The sequence below is a fragment of the Rhinolophus sinicus genome, linkage group LG07 (genome assembly GCF_036562045.2).
Source record: "Rhinolophus sinicus isolate RSC01 linkage group LG07, ASM3656204v1, whole genome shotgun sequence".
In the NCBI taxonomy this organism is placed as follows: Eukaryota; Metazoa; Chordata; class Mammalia; order Chiroptera; family Rhinolophidae; genus Rhinolophus; species Rhinolophus sinicus.
Genome location: NC_133757.1, coordinates 72,036,705 through 72,056,108, shown reverse-complemented (window position 1 = coordinate 72,056,108; position 19,404 = coordinate 72,036,705). Strand labels below are relative to the sequence as shown.

Genomic DNA, 19,404 nt, shown 5'->3' with positions numbered 1-19,404 from the left:
CTGGGTGCCGTCTCTATTTCTCTCTGTCTCTCCACCCCGTAGAGTTTTGAAGCAGATGTTTGTTCTTTATAGATGTTGTAAAAGCCTGATAACAGTGATTGGAAGTTACAAGCTTTGTGTTGTGTTTTTTCTTTGTTTTTAAGAAAACAGAATTACAAGAGAAAATAGTTTTCTGCAGGCGCGTTGTGCTTTCCTATAACTTTTTCCCCCACCTCCCATTTTTTTTGTTTTTGTTTTTGTTAAATAAAGTGCTTTTTGTCTAAAACTGCGTGCTGGCCGCAGTGTGTTTATAGAAGAACAAGACTTGGCCAAAGAGAATGGGGTACAGGCCTCCAAAGCCTGGGGTTTTGCCTTGCAGGAAAGGAGAAGCAGGCCCCCTCCCCACCTAGGATGGTCCTTGGGGGCAGGCGTTCCCATGGATGCAGCCTGCCACCGCAGCAAACCCGGGCCCTGCCTCCCGGGAGCCAGCCCAGCCTTACTACATGCCTAGCTGGGGCCTGGTTCATTAGTGAGCGCTGACGTGGAAACCGGGCCTGATAAGGAAATGGTGCCAGTCCCAGTGCTTGCTGGCAAGCGGTGGCCTCCCAAGGATGAGATGGGAGGGTGAACTGAGGGGCCACTTGAACTGTCTGGCCCAGGGACGGTCACCTTGGGGCACACTGGCAACACTTCTTTTGGATTTACATTTGAATACCAACACTTAAAAATCACGTCGCACATTCAGAATCGGTGCTTGGGCCCAGGGGCTTAAATGGCAGCACCAAGCTGGAGCCAGCAACAGGGTTGCCTCTAGGTGGGGCACTTCACAGCTCGAGACCTTCCATGCCTCTAGGAAGCTGCCCCTGTCTAAGTGTGTTGGTCGCCCTCAGCCCACCCTGTGGCACTGGGGGCCAGGAAGGGGGGTGCTGTTGCTCTGGGGTCATGTGGTTAGCTGAGAACCTCAGGCTCCCCTCAGATGCCATACCTTGCAGGCACTGTGCCCCCTTCTGAGCCCTGTGTGGGTTTGGGGGTAAGGGAAGCATCAGCCCCCAACCCCCTCCAGTCTCACTGCAGGCTTTCGATGACAGAGCAGCACTTAGCAAAAATGTTTTCTGGAGCTTCTTCTGCCAAGATCTAGAGGGGGAACGAAAGGGTTGGTTCCCAGTCACAGTGGGGTTATTGCCGTCCACCCCAACAACTAGGGCGAAATGGGTTCACAGGCCTCCATTAATTGCTGGTAACGAATCAACAGGTAGAGTCCCAGGGCCATACAGGTGAGGGAGGAGGGAGATGGGACAAGGTCACATGTTATGGCTGGCCACTTGGCGACACAGGCTGTATAAAGATGCTGTCCCTCCAAACAGGCCATAGGAGGGGAGGAGGTGGGGGAATCGCCCACTAGCCCTCCCATCCAGTCCTTGGTCAGAGCTAGTCCACAGGCGTTGCTGTCCCTTTAGCTTCATCTCACGTTCCCACCTTCGGTCGGTGGGAGGGAACATCACCAACGTTCCCGATGTTCATAACAATGAAAAGGACAGGAATTGTGTGGGTCACTTGGAGAATGAAGTTATCCCTACTTCCTATCTTGGGAATCTATCTGGCTGCATTTGTGTTGAACTGTGGTTGGCCAGTTGTCATAATCTTATGTTTTGTAGATAGGATCTAAAATGTATTGAATTTTTCAGTTTGGGAGCCATTCTGTTTAGACCTTGAACATTGTCATAGCTGAGAGGCCACAGACTGCACCAGTACTGCCTAACAGAGGGACTGGAATTCCCCGGTGGATACGGTGGAGCAACGGAGGCCTGGAGAGACCTGGGGTCATGCTGGATCTGTTCCCCTGGGAACCAGGGCGGGTGGGTGGTGAGCAGGGAATACCTACGTTTCGGAGCAGGTTCTTTTGCTGGTAGAAGGTGAAGACAGGCTCACACAGGGTGTAGTGCGTCTCCAGGCGCTGGCGGATGGCTGGCTCACAGTCATCCGCCCGGTGCTCCACCTGGCCTCGGCGCAGCGCTCTGCGGACCATCGTCTCCATGGAGCAGTCAAACACCATAACGACGTCGGGGGCCCGGCCCACCTACGCAACCGGGAGAGAGGCTGGGTGAGGAAGAAGATGGGCTCGATGGCCCCTTGCTCCCCCAGAGATCAGGAGTCTAGGATTGTGGGCCCAACAAAGAACAATTAGGCCCCTTGGGTCCTTTTTTAGTTCCAAGTTTCTGTCTTGCGTACTTGGTTTTTGGATGAGTAAGACATGGGCAGACCTTTGTTAAGTCAAACAACACTGTCAGGAAAGAGTAAAGAGTGCCTGAATATCCTCAGCCACCCAGTTTCACCCTCCTTGGAGGCAACCAACTATTGTTTTCTTGTGTCTCCTTCTGGAGCTATTTTAGGCATATAATGTGCAAGCCAATCCAGTTCTGATACACTTTTTTCTTTTTTATACAAGTAGTGAAGACACTGATTTGCCCTTGACTTCTATTCGCTCTGTATAACTGGAGGTGACTCCATATTGGCACATGAGGTTCCTGATTCTTTTTAACCACTATGTAGTATTCTGCTGTATGGGTGTACCATAATTTTCTTAACTAGTCCTTGTTCCATAATTTACTTAACTAGTCCTTGTTAATGGGTATTTACATTGAAATATGCCTTTTAAGATAGGATTTAAGTGGTCTTCACTTGCCTGCCTCTTGCCCAGAAACTTTCACTAGGGAAGGTACCCAGCTCCCTGCTGCCCACAGCACTAGTCTGCCCTCTGACTGGCCTCACCTCAGGGACACCCTCCTGGATCACAATGGCTTTCCACTGGAAGTTCACCTCCTAGTTCCTCCAGAATTTGCTTGTAAAATAGAATCCAACAGAACATATTTAAAATTCACAACCAAGTGGGGTTCATTCCAGGAAAGCAAGGATGGTTCGATACAACTTACTGTATTAACATCTTAAGAAAAAATCATGATCATCCTCATAAACACAGAAAGGGCAGTGACAAAATCCAGCACACATTCTCGATTAAAAAAAAAGAATTGATAAAAGTATCCTCAGCCAGCATCTTAATGGAAACTTGCTTTCCCACTGAAGTCAGAAACAAGGCAAAATGGCCCCATCTTGCCACTGTGATTTGGTAAGGTATGAGAGGATTAGCTAAAGCAATGAGGTAAAGCAATTTGAGAGCTCTGAATTGGAAAGTAGATAAAACCATGTCTGTTTGCAGATGATGTGATTATATTTCTGGAAAACTCAAGAAAATCAATAGATAAACTAGTACAGACTTAAGAAAATGTGATAAAGTAATGGGATGTAACATTAACATACAGAAGTCAAATCGAACATGTATTCAAAAATCAGAAAAGAAGGCCCCCTTTAAAACAGCAACAAAATTTCAATATAACAAGCTAAACTCTTCCAAACATGTGCAAAGTCTTAAGAAAAATCTTCAAGGAAAACTTGAATAAAACATTCCTAAGTGACTCAAAGAAGACTTGGAACAAAAGGAAGATAGAAATGTTCTTGGATAGGAAGACTCAATGTTACAAAGGATCTGAGAGTTCTTAAATTAGTTTATAATTTTAATGTGATCCCTATATGATAAGATATATTTTTTCAGTTGAGTTGGGTTGCTTCTAACATTCATCTACAAAATCAAGCAGGAATGGCCGGGAGAAGCTGGGCAAAGAAAAAGCAACGGGTGTTTGGGGTGGGGGCGGAGGCACCCTACCCTACCAGATATTAAAACCTAATAAAGCCACATAATTAAAACAGCAGTGCACAAGGGGACAAACACCCCTGGAACAGAATAGAAAGTCCAGAAATAGACCTAAGTGAAAGTTGGTATATGGCTAGACTGGCATCTCAAATCAAGGGAAAAAAAGACAGACTTTTAACTAAATGATGCTGGAGCAACTGGATCGCAATTTGGAAAAAGATCAAATTGAATCCTTACCTCATTCCAAAAACTAGGATAAGTTCCAGATGGATCAGAGATACAAATGTAAGAAATAAGATCACACAAGAACTAAGTAAACCATGGAAGAATTCCCTTATAAACCTAGGATTGGAGAAAAAAAGGAAAAAAACAACAACAACCAATAACTGTAATATGATTCAAAATTCAGAAGAAATAACAAAATATTGATAAATTTGACCAAAAAAAGGTAAAATAACTTATACATGGCAAAAGAATAAAGAAAGCAAAGTCAAAAGATAATTGACAAATTGGGGGTGGGGAAATATTTGCAACATTTCATCACAAGGGGGTGGTAACCCTACTATAGAGAGAGTTCCTGGAAATCAAGAAGACCAACATTGTGTTAGGGTAAAAAAAGCAAAGGAGACAAGAGTGCATAGAAGAAATGAAACTTCAAATTTTGGAAAAGATGGTCAACCTCACTCATAGTAAGGGTGCGTAATGCCCATTTAAAACCACCGAAATACCATTTCACACCAAAGCAGGTTGACAAACATACAGAAGTTTGGCAGCAGCCTGTGTTGGTGTGGCTGGGAGGAAATGGGCACTTTTGCCTGCTGCTGGTGGCAGTGCAGAATGAGGAGTGAGGTGATATGTAGTAAAATGTTCTATGCATTTCTTTTTAATCCAGCAATGCCACTCCTAAAAACCCATCCTAAAGATACTAGCAAAAAAACAAAACGACACACAAAGATTATGTAGTGTGGAATTGTCTGTAGTGACAAAAGATTGCAAACAACTTATTGTCTACCATTAAGTTGTTCAACAACTTATTGCCCTTGGGCGATCAGGAGAATAAAAATGGCACTGCCACACAATGGAATACTAGTATATTGTAAAGTTTTTTAAAAACTGAAGACTAGTGTATATATAGAATGTTGGTTTTTGTGTGAGACAGAGGGACACACACACACAGACACAAAACCTTTGTATTTGCAAAAAGAAACACCAGAAGGACAAACCAAAAACTCGTGAGGAAGGGAGGACACAGTTTGGGGTGGGGAGTGGACAGGGATGAATGGAAACAAACTCTGGATATACCTTCTTATGTGGCTTTTAACTTTGGAATCATTCAATAATTTACAAATTCAAAATTTTTAAAAAGCAATCCCTAAATATCAAAACCCAAATGAATGAATGTATCCAATTGGGTGTCAATTTTTTCAAGCGACCCTATATTTTATAGTACATCCATAGTAAGACTCAAGAAAACCAGTGCAGCAAAGAAATCTTCAACTTCCTTCGGGAGTTTTATTCTTAGTTGTTAATATAGCTATGTTATTTGGAAACTATTTGCATTTAGTGAGATTATGCAAGTGAGTTCGTTAATGGTATTAGGAACCAATATTTTTAGGGAAAAAGAAGTAAAAACACTGATGTTAATTGTGAGCTGGAAATACCATTATCAACTTCCGATTTTTTTTTCCTTTCAAAAGTGTGTGTTTCCTAGCTCTGGCCACTGGAAAAGCCTGGAAACAATGTAGCAGTGAGTACCTCTGGCACCCAGATTGGACACACCACTAGAAAAGATCTCATTGGAGAAATATCTGGTTCCAAAACTGGGCAGGAAATGTGAAAGGTGGGGGCGAGAAGTCTTGTGTCAGAAAGCAATTTTAAAAATAACTTTTGTCCTTTTGCTGAAAAGGACACAAGTGACAGTGTGAAAGGGCTCCAGTTGCCCAAAGATGTGACAGCTTGAGCACCACCAACAAAAAAAGACAGCAGTTGACTGACACACATTAAACATATGAAGAAGACCCATGAGTTCATCATGATGAGAGAGAGAACAAAACAAAGGAAAACAAAATAATGAACCTCATTGCCACCATTGGAGGTAAGTAGGACACCAACTCTTTGGTACGAAAATTGGCCATTAAAGGGAAAGGGAAGCATTTATACCCCCTGTATGGTAGGAACTGTATTTCAGGATAACCAAATGGCCCTCGTTGAGGAAGGACATTTCTTCCTTAGGGAAGAATTCCAGCTAATCAACGTGGGGAAAGTGACCAGAAAAGATAGTTACCACGAGATAAGAAATTGATGGGAGTATATAGCTGACACTGTGGACTGTTTAGGGTGCCACAACAAAACAGCACAGGCTGGTTAGTGACTCCACAGAAATTCTGTTTTCTCCCAGTCCTGCAGACTGGAGGCCAAAACCAAGGTTCCTCCTGAGGCCGCTGTCCTTGGCCTGTAGATGCCGTCTTCTCCCTGTGTCCTCACATCGTCTTCCCTCTGTGCATGTCTCTGTCCTAATCTCTTATAAGGACACCAGTCAGATTACATTAGCGACCATCTTAATAAACCCTTTTAACTTAGTCACCTCTTTAAAGACCCTATCTCCCAATAGTCACATTCTGCGGTCATGGGGGTTAGGACCTCAACATATGAAATTGGGGGGACAAAATTCTGCCCCTAACAGGCCCCCTGCTAAAAGTGTGGCAACCAGGCCTGTAGGAGCCTCCAGAAATAATACAGTACAAACAACGTTCAAATTCAATGCTCTACACCGAACTTGCAACTGATTCAGGTAGTACCAAGCAGGGGAAGAAGCCGACCACTGAGGAATAGAGACGATCACAACCCTGCCAGCATCAGCCCTGGACAGAAAAAGAGCTCTGCAAGCACAACGCAGCCTCTGTTTTTCGCACTTTCTCAAGCCTGCCCCCTGGGTCCCGGTGAACACTCAGGGGCCTGACTCATCTGAACACACGCGGACACCTTTAAACAAGAAACCAGCCGTGGCAGAGAGACAGCTGAGCATCGCACGCCACCCAAGGGAAGTGCGCATGCACGCTTATGACGTGCGCTGGCAAAACCAATCTGACTCCTGAACCAGACTCCAGACACACTACCAACTTCCAGAAAAAATAGAGGAGAGAGGAACATGGTCAAAACAAAACGAACTTTGCAGTCAGCAAAACCCACACTATGAGATATTAGAACCAGAGACTCGACTTCTTCAATAAAATTGCAAGAAATCAAAAGCAACAGAGATGGCAGGAGCACCTATAGATGAAAAGGGACCTCAGAGACACAGCAATCATTGCAGTGGGTCAACTTTACTTAAATCCTGATTAAAACAAGATGCGAAAACAAAAAGCTTTTGAGACGTTCATGGAAATGTGAATATTGATCAGGTATCTGATGACATTAAGGTGGGATAACAGCCGTGTTGCGATTTTACAAAAGTCTTCATCGTTTAGAAAATATAAACTGAGATATTTATGAATTTAAAAATGCACAAAACGTATCGAACCTGAATCTAAGTACACCTGTTGTTACCTTTCAGTGTGCAGGGCAAACGAGGGATGGAAGGAGACAAGTTAAACAGTGCCATAAAGAAGGAAGCACAGGGACAAATCCAAACATGAGACATTGTGCAGGACCACTAACTGCCCCAGATTTTCAGCGGGTCAAGGGCAGCCAGCAGGGAGGACGGCCTGCCCTGGATTAGGGGAGACCTAGCAAGTGTGGACCTGGTTTTACTCCTAAATCTAACCAGCTGGAAATCAAAGTGACATTTTTCAGACATTGAGGAAATTCGAATATGGACTGGGCATCAAATGGTCCCAAGGGATTCACATTAATTGTCTTGGCATCGCTTGGGTGAGGAAGTGCCCATAACGGGATCTGGGATATGCTTCAAAATGCATAAATCGGCAATCATGACCAAGGGTGGCTTTGGGGCGGCCAGCTACCCTGTTTCCCCGAAAATAAGACCTAGCCGGACAATCAGCGCTAATGCATCTTTTGGAGCAAAAGTTAATATAAGACCCGGTATTATATTATATTATTATATAAGACAGGGTCTAATATTATAATAAAATAAGACAGGGTCTTATATTAATTTTTGCTCCAAAAGATGCATTAGAGCTGATTGTCCGGCTAGGTCTTATTTTCGGGGAAACACAGTAGCTCAGTTGGTTAGAGCATGATGCTCTTAACAAGATTGCTGGTTCAATCCCCACATGGGCCACTGTGAGCTGCACCCTCCACAACTGATTGAAACAACTACTTGACTTGGAGCTGATAGGTCCTGGGAAAACACACTTAAAATAAATAAAAGTTTTTTGTTTTTTTTTTAAAAAGCAAGGGTGGCCAAACCTCCATAATGATCTTGGTACGTGGGGTTATTAGATCATTCCGATTCTGTGTGTTTGAAATCTGGCATCACAAAAATACCAAAGATTTCCTTGCTGGCTTTTCCACTTAAGGGAGCATGAGTACCCACAAATGCCACAAACCCTTCTCTCTCCTGGTGAGGACAGCGGCTGTGACGTGGGTGCCTCTCCCCCAAGCTTCTGAGTTTGCCTGAGGCTGTGCGGGATAAACGTTCATTCGTGGTTCACTGCCAACCTTGTTATTTTAACTTTGAATTCCATAAACTTCCTTTTTCTACTTAACTTTTTTGTTTTAAGGCAATGATAGCACTGAGGCAAAAGGAGAGTGAATGTTACTTGCTGTGGAAGTAACTGTAAAACAAATACATACGAATACTAATAGCCTGGTTTTGATATGGAATGATGGTCAAATAAGATGGCGCCTTGGGGGCAGCTGGGTGAAGGATACAACAGGACCTTTGTACCATTCTGGCAACGTCCTGTAAGGCTAAAACAGTTTTAAAAATAATAAATGTTCTTCCGTGAGCCCCCTAAAATCATTTTTTGCAGGTGACACTGTGGGAGAAATATCGGCCCAGATAAGTGGGCCTCCTAACCCTGGGCGTTCATTTTAGTTCAACCTGATTACAATGATCAGAGCTCCACAGGCTTTGCCTGGCTCTGCCCACTGCCCCTTGAGCAGATGGCTTCCTGGCGGGCTTCCTGTGTATTCATTTGACATATGCTGCCCACCAAGGGCAGGCCAGAGTCTGAACAAACAGTCCTGCCCTCACTACCTATATTGTGTGACCCGAGGCAAGTTCCCCAATCCCTCTGTGAGAAAGCAGGATGCCAACAGTGCGAGAACCGTTCTTCTAGAATGTCTGGAAGATCACAGTCAACCTATGCAGAGTGTGGAGAACAGTGCTGGGCTCAGTAAGAAGCTCAGGATGAGTTCATGTTGCCGTTACCATGGGCACATGCAGGCCCTGTGTTGCCAAGTCAGGCAATTTAAATTTTTTTTTTTTTATTAGGGAATATTGGGGAGCAGTGTTTCTCCAGGGCCCATCAGCTCCAAGTCGCGGTCCCTCAATGTAGTCTTTGTCTTTCAATCTAGTTGTGGAGGGCACAGCTCGGCTCCAAGTCCAGTCCCCATTTTCAGTCTTTAGTTACAGGGGGTGAAGCCCACCATCCCATGTGGGAATTGAACAGGCAACACTGTTGTTAAGAGCTCACGCTCTAACCAACTGAGCCATCCGGCCGCCCCAGGCAATTATCAAGAAAAGCTGGGAGTTTTGTTGTGGCATCTCCCGAGTTTTGAAAGTGGGCCACTCATTTAAAATAAAAAAAGGGACAAACATTTTAGAGAAAAAACTGAACACATCGGTGGATCAAATAGGGCCCGAGGGCTGGGAGTTTGTAGCCTCCGTTCTGAGACTGTGGCCATTTGTGGAGTCCATTCAGCCAGCATTTATGACTGGGCGCTTACTTTAGGGCAGGCACTGGCCCAGGGCTGGCGAGGTCAGAGGAGTCCATTAGCCCAGCCTTTGCCCTCAGAGCTCCCAGGCCGGGAGAGGGAGCCCATCACTTACCCTTTAACTTCATCACAATGAGCCCCACAGAAATGCTTCAATGGAAGTGCAAACAAAGGGCAGGGCCCCACCCAACAGGAGACAGCTGTCCCAGGCTGGGTGACCTTTGTTTGATTCTCACCTGGACTTCTTTGCTAGATTCTTCTTCTGGAATCTAGCAAGTTCCAGAAAAGCCTGGAGGCCTACAGCCTGCCTCAGTTTCTCTTTTCCTGCTCAGCCATTTCCAAATGCTCCAGTCCTTGCTGTTCAGGTGCCCGGATGCGCCTTTTCATAACGTCAGCGTGGCTGACGTGTAAAAATAACCTGAAGAAATTCATTCCAACTTGTCCAGCACCAGCTGGCTCCTCCCTCATCTCTCAGCTAGCTCTCCAATATCCCCCTTTCAAGGGGCCATCGAAGTAGTGTCCCTCCAGGGTGTCATTCTGTCTTCTGTTCTTCACTGCACTTACCACTAGGAGAAATTTCTGTTTAGTTTTAAACATGATGTATCTCTCTGTTTCTTGGCATCCTAAGAGCAAAGCCCAAGCCTATCTCACAAATGCCCGAGTTCAGAGTCTGTCTTCAAGGACTCTTTGGGGAATAAATAGATGGACGAAGAATTATATTCCATTTTTATGGCCCAGAGATGCTGCTAAACATCCGTGCTACTCAGTGGGCAGGAACTGTGCAGGGAGCTACTAAAATGACTTTGTCTTTGCCCTCAGAGAACTCTCTAGCTCTTCACCTGGGTTCTAGAAGCTTCCAACAACCTGACTCTTCCTTGATAATACAAAACTCCATTTCCCTCTGTTCATCTCCTCTCCCCTGAGTCTCACCCCTTCTGATCTCCATCGCAGGTAGGGAGGGAGGAACGGCTTCACACCTTACACCCTAACACCCTCACACACTTTTGGGTCACTCACAATGCGCTCGAACTCCTTAGCTTGAATCAGCTCCCGAGGGAAGCCGTCGATGAGGAAGCCTCGGCTCTCTGGGCAGGACAGCATGTTGTCATTGATCATATCTAGGATGATACCCTGGAAGGAAAGGGGTGATGGGTCATTGTCCATAGGCCCTCACCTATGAGGTCACCTTGGCAAGTTGTCTTTCTCAGTCTGGACCGCTGATGAATTTGGGAAACACCTGCTCCACCAACCACCCAAGATTCCGAGTCTGCCCAATGCCCTGGGGCCTCCACAAGCACTTCGAAGAAGTAGGTACAGCGACTGTCTACTGGGCAGGCATCTACTGTGTGCCAGGCTGGCTGGGGCTCATTTGCTCATCACAGCCACCTTACAGGTAGGTACTGGAGTGACCTTGATTCTGTGGGTGAGGAAATAGGTACAGAAGGAGCCAATGATATATGTGCCCAGGGTCACAAAGGGAATAAATACTAGCTAATTTTATTGAGTGCTTCAGAAGTACCAGGAACTCTGCCAAGTGTTTTATAGGAATGATGTCATCCAAAGCTCACCACAGACTCTTGCTGTGGGCCTAGCTGCTCTCCCATTTTACAGATGGGGACACAGAGGCTCAGGACAGCCAAACAGTGGCAAGGAGGGGAGCCACAGCCTTCCAGGCCCATCAGCTTCCATGGGGCCTTTCTGGGAAGTTCGTCCCCACGTAGCCTCTTCTTCCGTCCGCCCCTGCACCTATGAGCTCTCACCGTGGGCACCAGGAGTCCCTGTAGCATGATTTCACGAATCTTCTGGCCCCGCCGGGTACCACGTTGGGCCTCCTGCCGCAGCAGCTGGCCCAGCCCCACATGGCAGAAGCCATACTTTGTTGCCATGTTCCTGCACTGCGTGCCTTTGCCACAGCCTGGCCCGCCCATCACAAAGATGATCAGGGGGGACTTGAGCATGTCTGCGGTGACCAAGGAAGAAAGAGGGAGAGGGGTTGGTGCCGGTAGGGGTCAGTGGGCACTGATGCGATTGTGTCCACAGCTTAGTGCATGTCCTGGACACAGGCCTGCTGGCATACCCACTTTTGCCTTAGGGTGGCATCTGAGGGTGTGTCCTGGCCCATTGGTGTATCCAGGCATGGCATGCATTAGTGCTGCTGTAGGTTCTGTGGGTGATATAAACCTGAGCAGGCTAGGCCCTTTGTACACAGCATCTCCTGGAAGTGTCACAATGACTCTAACAACCCAATTTACAGTTCAAGAAACTGAGGCTCAGACAGGGGCAGGTCCATCCCCCAGACTCATCTCATACCACCCTTCCCTTCCTTCACTCCGGTCCAGCCTCCAGTGGTGGCCTGGACTTTTTGTCCCTTAAACTTGCCAAGCTCAGTCCCCCCTCAACTTTTCTCTCCTTCTAGGAAATCCCTGCCCCAGTGCCTTCAGGTTGCAGCTCACCCATCATCATTCCCTGTGTCAGAACCCAATTTCCTTCACAGCAAAGGCCACGATCAGTAATGACTTTGTGTACTTTTTCTTGTCTCCCTGCCAGACTGTACTCCATGAGGGCAAGGACTATTTCTGTCTCACTTGTGCCTATATTTCTAGTAATTTAGTTCCTGACATATAGTAGAGGGTGAGGACTAAGTGAGTGTCCACGGCTACTGGATATGTCTATGGGGTGCTGTAGTTTATGGTGGAATTTTGGTGTCTTGCTTCCCTCCGCCTTTGCTTAGCCAACTTGTATGCATCCTGCTGGGCCCAGCTTAAATTTCCCCTCTTCCTTGAGCCCTTAGAGCCAGCTGTGCTTTTCCTGTAGTATTTCCTGGATTGTAGACACCGTTTTCTGAGACACTCTCCTGCACTATACTGTAATCTCCAAGGGGACAGGGAGCTGGTTTGGCACAGTCACCATGGAGTGCCCAGAATCCAGCACAGCGAGCGCTCAAGTCGATTAATCAATGGCTAATCTGTGAGCATGCCCAGTTGTATTACTACTATTGGGGGCCACACCTGGACAAGTGGGATGGGGTACTTGGACCTTCCTCTTGCCCTCTACAGCCTCTTTCCCTTTCCCCCAGTAAGCCAGCCATCCCGCGATATTACCCTTCTCCTTGGGCCTCAGGGGCCTGCCCATTTTGGGCAGCTTGGACTTGAACAGACCCATCCTGCCAACGGCCCGTGGGGTGGTCGCGCCCTATCCCCGCTCAGGCCCTGATCCCTCCTGGCTCGGCTCAACGTCACAAGGGCACCTGTCCCAACCATTTAGCAAGATCATGGGGTGTCCGCGGAGCAGGGGGAGCAAATGAACCCCAAAAAGGTTCAGATGGAGTCGCGGCGTCTCGACGCGTCAGAGAGGGCCTCGGTTGCTATGGTGACGCGGCCTCCTAGGACTCACTTCCGGAATGGAGCAGCGCAAGCGCAAAGCGCCGACAGCCAGCGAGGGTGGATAGGTTTTCTCCCCTCCCAGTATGCCCCGCTGCCCTCGCGTGACGATCTCGCGGGGAGGGCGTGCCCATATGTCATGATTAGATTAGCCGTACTATATAAAGCGGTTCTCTGGTGTGCAGGCGCTGGGGGGCACTTAAATCAGACGCGGACTGCCTCGCCGCTCTGAAAGGGACCGGGAAACTAGGTGACAGCGCGTTGAAGGGCCCGGGGCACAGGGGAAGTTGCCGTCGTGACGCGGCCTGCGGGAGAGTTTCGCTTTCAGGTTAGTCGGCGGCGCAGGCGCAGACGTGTTAGCAGCGGCCACTGAGGCGGAAAGCTGCCTGAGCGCCGCTTTCGGGTAGCTTTTCCCTGGATCGGTGGCACCACTGACTTGGGGTCCTCGATCCTGGCCAGTGACCCGACACCACGAGGGCAACTTCCCCCGGACAGAGGGTCGCGGATCCTAGGAGAGACGAAAAGGACCCGGATCGGATCAGACCCTAACCGCTGACCCTTGCCCATGGCGGCCTTCGTAAGTATGAGGCGGGTTTCAGGAGACCCGGCGGCGGCTTCTGCAGCCCCTCGGCATCTCGCTTTCTCTGTCCGCAGGGCCCCGGCAGCCATAATATCACTGAGTATGTCGTTCGAGTTCCCAAGTAAGTCCCAAATCCCACCTCCCACCCCCCTACCCCCCAAAAAAGGGATTAAAACCTTCCCAGCCTCTAGGCGTTCTCGGCGCTGCTGGTGAGTCCACCTCCTGAGTGGCAGTGACCTGAGGGCGGGGCTGGGTTTGAGCTGAGGCCTATCCATGGCATCATTGTTTTTTGAACAGAATGCTGGAAGGAATGAATGAATTCTTAGTGCGTTAATATGCAGTAGGATGCAGCCCCTGGCCTAGTATTTCCTCTGCCAGGAATACGTTTTCCCCAGCTGACAATGCTGCTGGATTCTTGTTGATCCCAAAAATCCAGTTCCAGTATTTTCCTCCGCCAGGAAGCATTCCCTGCTTGCCCTCCCTTCTCTCCAGGGCTGAGTTCCAAATTATCCCCACATCTTGGGTTCCCTTAAATCATTGTCCCTTCTTCTACATGGGATTGGGAGTATGGCTCTGGCTCCGCTGACTGACTGGGAACCTCTGGGGTGTATTAAAGGCTCCCATCATTGCCTGGCACTAAGGGCTGAACTGGGGAGTTTGTTGGATTGATTGACTGAGCACTGCTTCTTTTTGCCCATTCCAGAAATACAACCAAAAAATACAACATCATGGCCTTCAATGCAGCCGATAAAGTCAACTTCGCTACTTGGAATCAAGTAAGTGCCTGTTCCAAAAGGGGTTAGAATTTGATCCTGGACTCCGTGGTTATAATCGTTGCTTAGTTGTAATAGTATCTAAGGCTTAGTTTTCTCAGCACTCCCCCAGTGCAGATAAATGATGATTAGGGCCCCGGCTGAGCTGCTGGGCATCCCTTTGAATAAGATTTGTTAGGCCCTGCAGGAGGCGTTCTGAAAGGAGAATATTTAGGGGTTGTGCCCACTGATGGGCATTTTGGACCTAGATTTATCTGGGCAAGGGAGGGGGAGACAACCTGTAGTTGAGCTCAGAGCCCCCATTGTCAGAGGCTCTGGAAAGGGCTTTGGAAGCTGTCTCAGTCCATTGGGGCCTCTCTGACAGAACACCATAGACTGGGTGGCTTATAAATAATAATAGACATTTATTACTCACAGTTCTGGAGACTGGAAGTCCAAGATCAAGGCCCCAGCATATTCGGTGTCTGGTGAGCCCCACTTTCTGGTTGATAGACAGCAGTCTTCTCGCTCACTGTCCTCTCAGAAGGGGCAAGAGAACTCTGGGGTCTTTTTTTTTTTTTTTTAAGGACACTCATCTAATTCACCAGGTCTCCACCCTCATGACCTAGTCACCTCCCAAAGGCCCCACCTTCAGATACCATCCCACTCGAGAGTTAGGTTTCAACATATGCATTTTGTGGCGGAGACACAAACATTCAGTCTGCAGCAAAAACCACTAAGGGTTTTAAACAGGGTGTTGTAAAGTGATCTCTGTGGGGTTGAGGCAGATGAAGCAGGGTTGAGGCGACAGCTCTGGTCATGGTGAGCAATGATGGTCTTGAGGCAAACAAGATGAGAAGTGATTGAATGATGGTGTGTTTTGGAAGTGGAGCCAACAGGGTTTGTTGATGGATTGGATATGGAGGGGTGAGGGCCAGGGCAGAATTACGTGCATTTCAAAATAATTTCTACTGCTAAATTGCCCAGAGATCGAAATTTAGAAAACCTCAGCCTTTAATGGCATCTGAATTCACGGGGCGGTCCAGAATCGAATGCAGAGAGAGAAGAGGGCCAGTTCCAAGCAGGTTGTTTTTCCTGACCACCACAATGGTCTTACTGGTTGTTTTTTTTTAACTTATTTGGAAATAATTTCAAACTCTCAAAAGCTGCAAAAATAGACGTAGTATAAGGAAGGCTTGCCTGAATCCCTTCACTCACATTCACTGAGTGCCAACTTTCTACCCTTGTTTGCCAAGCAGGAAGTTGGCTTGGAGTGTCTGCAGCTCAGTCTGGGGGGAGTATAGGGTGTTCTTGGGGGTGCGGACACATCTCAAGCAAAGGCAGACACCCTGATAAGAGGTTTTGCTTCCTGCTCCCTGCCCTGTCCCACTAGGCCCGGCTGGAGCGTGACCTGAGCAACAAGAAGATTTACCAAGAGGAGGAGATGCCTGAGTCAGGCGCGGGCAGCGAGTTCAATCGCAAGCTGCGGGAGGAGGCTCGGAGGAAGAAATATGGCATCATCCTCAAGGAGTTCCGGCCGGAGGACCAGCCCTGGCTGCTCCGTGTCAATGGCAAATCAGGGAGGAAGTAAGTGGTGATGGCGGCAGGTGCCTGCCCTCTGCTGGGGGCTCTCTGTGAACTTCTGTGTCCCATATGCACAGCTGGGGTGACAGCATGTCCTCTCACGTGGGGTTTTATTTTTGAAGATGAACTGACTTGGTGCTGGTGCAGGAGCTCTAAGGGCCAGGATGCAGGAAGCCCGGCACCTGCCTTGGTCCTTATAGGCAGAGTAGGGACACTCTGTAAAATCGTCTGAACTTTTGCGGGGGAAGAGTATGAGGGTGGAGGACAGGAGGTTGCCATGGTTCAGTCCTTCCAGCCTCTGATTTTGCTTGGAGAACTGAGATGGCTCTGTAGAGGGGGAAATGGGTGGGCCGGGGCTGGTCCCTCTGGCCAGGCCGTGACCATGTATGTCCCTCTGCAGGTTCAAGGGCATAAAGAAGGGAGGCGTAACAGAGAACACGTCCTACTACATCTTCACTCAGTGCCCTGACGGGGCCTTTGAGGCTTTCCCCGTGCACAACTGGTACAACTTCACGCCGCTGGCCCGGCACCGCACGCTCACCGCTGAGGAGGCCGAGGAGGAGTGGGAGAGGTGGGTGAGCCTGGGCAGGGCTGGGACAGAGGCAGGATGCAGAAACGTCATTCCCAGCTTCACCAGCAGGGGCCCACAATGACTGTAAATGGGGTCCATCACCATAGCTGTGTGCCTGGCTGGGAGCTGGGGACTCCATGGCGACCAAGTCAGACCCCAGCATCCCTCAGGGAGCTCCCAGTCCAGTGAGGACATCAAACCATCAGGACACAGGGTCCTGTGAGAGCTAAGGAGGTGGTGGCTGGGCTGAGCCCTGGAGCACAAATTGGCAGAGCAGGGCAGGGTGTCCCTGGGTGCCTTGTGTTCTCCCAGGCTGGTGTCTATTGCCTGAGATTGGTCTTGAGCCCGAGAAGTGCTGGGATGCCACCACCACCCCCAGACCGTTTCCTGGAGGGTCCTGGGGCAGAGGGAACTGAAGGGCCAGCTCTCCCTGTGTGATGTTAGGATGTGAGTCCCCTGGAGTCAGATCATCCCTCACGTCACCTTGGTCATGTCTGTGGGTCCCCTCTGGGGATACCCAGTGAGGTATCAGATCTCACTGTACCCCCACCCCTGCCCACAGGAGGAACAAGGTCCTGAACCACTTCAGCATCATGCAGCAGCGACGCCTCAAGGACCAGGACCAGGACGAGGAGGATGAGGAGAAGGAGAAGCGTGGCCGCAAAAAGCCCAGTGAGCTGCGCATCCACGACCTGGAGGATGACCTGGAGATGTCCTCTGATGACAGCGAGGCGAGCGGCGAGGAGGGTGAGCTGGGTGGAGCCCCCTGGTGGCTGGGGTGGTCAGGACAGCCGCCTGAGTTCTACCTGGGGCTTAATTTATAAAGGTGGCCCAGTACAGCATGGAGAGGTTAAGGCCATTGAAAGAAAAGTTGAGTCACCATCCTCTGGGAAATGATAGGCAGGCACAGCACACCACAGGGCCACTTGGGTGAGGCACCAGAGTTGGCAGGAGGCAGAAAGGAGTGATGGGAAGGACTCGGCCACAGCCTTTATCGGGGCTTCTGAGGGAAAGACAAGGCAGGGCAGGATGAACACTTAGGATTGGCCAGTTGGAATAATTCCAATGGGCTCTGGGTTCCAGGGGTGATTTAGGGCAGGGAATCCCTGAGTGTGTGATTAGAGAAAGGGGCTGGCTGGAGGTATAGACCTGGGATTGGTTGGTTTGCGTATAAGAGATGCGCTCTCAGCAAGCTCTTTCCTTTCTCTAAGAAGTGGCTACTTCTGGGCATCTCTCCCCCATTGGCGAGGTCCCCACAATGTCCCAACATGATGAGTGCTTAGCCCTCCTCCACTTCCCCAGGTGCCAAAGCCCCCAAGGCCAAGAAGAAGGCGCCGATGACCAAGGCGGGCCGGAAGAAGAAGAAGAAGAAGGGTTCGGACGATGAGGCCTTTGAGGACAGTGACGATGGGGACTTTGAGGGCCAGGAGGTGGACTACATGTCTGATGGGTCCAGGTGAGGCAGGTGGGAGGTGGCTGTGAGAGCCCGGGCCAGCCTGACGGATGCATTCACCTTCTGCCGGCTCTTACAGCAGTTCTGAGGACGAGCTGGAGGGCAAGCCCAAGGTCATCCAGCAGGAAGAGGGACCCAAGGGTGTGGATGAGCAGAGTGAGAGCAGTGAGAGCGAGGAGGAGAAGCCGCCTGAGGAGGAGAAAGAGGAGGAGGAGGAGAAGAAGGCACCTACGCCACAGGAGAAGAAGCGGAGGAGAGGTGGGCTCGGCAATTGGTCCCTGCCCCCTGCCTCTCGGACCCCTTCTCTGAGACAGAGCTAAGGGTGGGCGCAGGGGTTTCTGGGCCTGACACCCCTCCTCTGGTCTTTACAGACAGCAGTGACGAGTCAGACAGCTCGGAGGAGAGTGACATCGACAGCGAGGCCTCCTCGGCCCTCTTCATGGCAGTAAGGCCCAGCCCTGGGGTGGGGGTGGGGTGGGGTGGACTTGGTGCCTGTTTTCCAGTTCACGTCCCCAATCCCAAAATTCATAGAAAAAGAAGACGCCCCCCAAGAGGGAGCGGAAGCCATCAGGGGGCAGCTCTAGGGGCAACAGCCGGCCAGGCACACCCAGCACAGATGGTGGCAACACTTCCTCCACCCTGCGGGCGGCTGCCAGCAAGCTGGAGCAGGGTGAGTGGCCTTCCAGCCCCAACCCACCTACTGTGACCTCTTGACCTCTGTCCTCGTTCTCCCCACTGAGCAGCAGGATCTGAGCCCAGATCTAGGGCAGACGCCTGTCTACCCCTGAGCCTCGTGGGCACATAGTCCTGGCACTACTTCGCCTGGCGTTTTCCCCACGGGTCCAGCCTCCCAGTTCTAATACTCAGCTCTTCCTCTGCTCACACAGGGAAGCGGACCAATGAGACCACAACAGCCAAGCGGTTACGCCTTGACACAGGGCCCCAGAGCCTGTCTGGGAAGTCGACTCCTCAGCCCCAGTCCGGGAAGTCAACTCCCAGCAGCGGGTAAGTTGGCTGAGGATGGCAGGGGCAGGGCGGGGGCTGCAGGGAGGGGGTGCTTTCCACTCACTTCCCCCCTTTCCACTGGCTCCTCAGCGATGTGCAGGTGACCGAGGACGCCGTGCGCCGCTACCTGACGCGGAAGCCCATGACCACCAAGGACCTGCTGAAAAAGTTCCAGACCAAGAAGACGGGGCTGAGCAGTGAGCAGACGGTGAACGTGCTGGCGCAGATCCTCAAGCGCCTCAACCCCGAGCGCAAGATGATCAACGACAAGATGCACTTCTCCCTCAAGGAGTGAGGGGCTGGCTCCTCCCCGTCTGCCCAGTAAATAAACTCTAGTCTCCAGAACTTCAGGGGCTCTTTTTTTTTCTTGAAAAATTTTATTTGATAGGGGAATATTGGGGAACAGTGTGTTTCTCCAGGGCCCATCAGCTCCAAGTCATTGTCCTTCAAGCTAGTTGTGGAGGGCGCAGCTCAGCTCCAAGTCCCGTTGCCATGGTTTTCAATCTTTAGTTGCAGGGGGTGCAGCCCACCATCCCATGCGGGAATTGAACCG

General features: G+C 49.6%; 2 protein-coding genes across 5 annotated transcripts; one reads left to right on the top strand and one right to left on the bottom strand.

Moving 5' to 3' along the window:
• Nucleotides 1-14: 14 nt before the first annotated feature.
• Nucleotides 15-12,955, bottom strand: LOC109434080 (adenylate kinase isoenzyme 1). Of its 2 annotated transcripts, none has more exons than XM_019710774.2 (5): nucleotides 12,628-12,955; nucleotides 11,287-11,486; nucleotides 10,544-10,657; nucleotides 1,862-2,056; nucleotides 15-1,113 (listed from the first exon to the last, which is right to left on the bottom strand). In XM_019710774.2, the coding sequence occupies exons 1-5, from the start codon at nucleotides 12,686-12,688 to the stop codon at nucleotides 1,045-1,047; spliced, it is 639 nt and encodes a 212-aa protein (XP_019566333.2). In that variant the 5' UTR covers nucleotides 12,689-12,955; the 3' UTR covers nucleotides 15-1,044. The 2 variants fall into 2 exon arrangements, with proteins under 2 accessions (XP_019566333.2, XP_074193784.1); XM_074337683.1 differs by having other exon boundaries at nucleotides 12,784-12,955.
• Nucleotides 12,956-12,985: 30 nt separating this feature from the next.
• On the top strand, nucleotides 12,986-19,196 carry GTF2F1 (general transcription factor IIF subunit 1). Of its 3 annotated transcripts, XM_019710802.2 has the most exons (13): nucleotides 12,988-13,234; nucleotides 13,366-13,483; nucleotides 13,561-13,607; nucleotides 14,190-14,262; nucleotides 15,632-15,825; nucleotides 16,223-16,393; nucleotides 16,956-17,140; nucleotides 17,696-17,849; nucleotides 17,926-18,104; nucleotides 18,218-18,291; nucleotides 18,378-18,516; nucleotides 18,734-18,851; nucleotides 18,942-19,196. In XM_019710802.2, the coding sequence occupies exons 2-13, from the start codon at nucleotides 13,472-13,474 to the stop codon at nucleotides 19,144-19,146; spliced, it is 1,551 nt and encodes a 516-aa protein (XP_019566361.1). In that variant the 5' UTR covers nucleotides 12,988-13,234; nucleotides 13,366-13,471; the 3' UTR covers nucleotides 19,147-19,196. The 3 variants fall into 3 exon arrangements, with proteins under 3 accessions (XP_019566362.1, XP_019566361.1, XP_074193783.1); XM_019710803.2 differs by having other exon boundaries at nucleotides 12,986-13,483; nucleotides 17,929-18,104; XM_074337682.1 differs by lacking the exon at nucleotides 13,561-13,607 and having other exon boundaries at nucleotides 12,988-13,483.
• Nucleotides 19,197-19,404: the final 208 nt, after the last annotated feature.

What these genes read in the sequence shown, in the direction of transcription:
- LOC109434080 (XM_019710774.2), bottom strand. Translation starts at nt 12,688, where the DNA reads ATGGGTCTGTTCAAGTCCAAGCTGCCCAAAATGGGCAGGCCCCTGAGG. An exon ending in CCTGAGGCCCAAGGAGAAGG is followed by an intron (nt 11,487 to 12,627) that starts GTAATATCGCGG and finishes TGGTCACCGCAG; the next exon opens with ACATGCTCAAGTCCCCCCTG. An exon ending in AAAAGAACCTGCTCCGAAAC is followed by an intron (nt 1,114 to 1,861) that starts GTAGGTATTCCC and finishes TTCCCCCTCTAG; the next exon opens with ATCTTGGCAGAAGAAGCTCC.
- GTF2F1 (XM_019710802.2), top strand. An exon ending in TATGTCGTTCGAGTTCCCAA is followed by an intron (nt 13,608 to 14,189) that starts GTAAGTCCCAAA and finishes TGCCCATTCCAG; the next exon opens with AAATACAACCAAAAAATACA. An exon ending in GCCGAGGAGGAGTGGGAGAG is followed by an intron (nt 16,394 to 16,955) that starts GTGGGTGAGCCT and finishes CCCTGCCCACAG; the next exon opens with GAGGAACAAGGTCCTGAACC.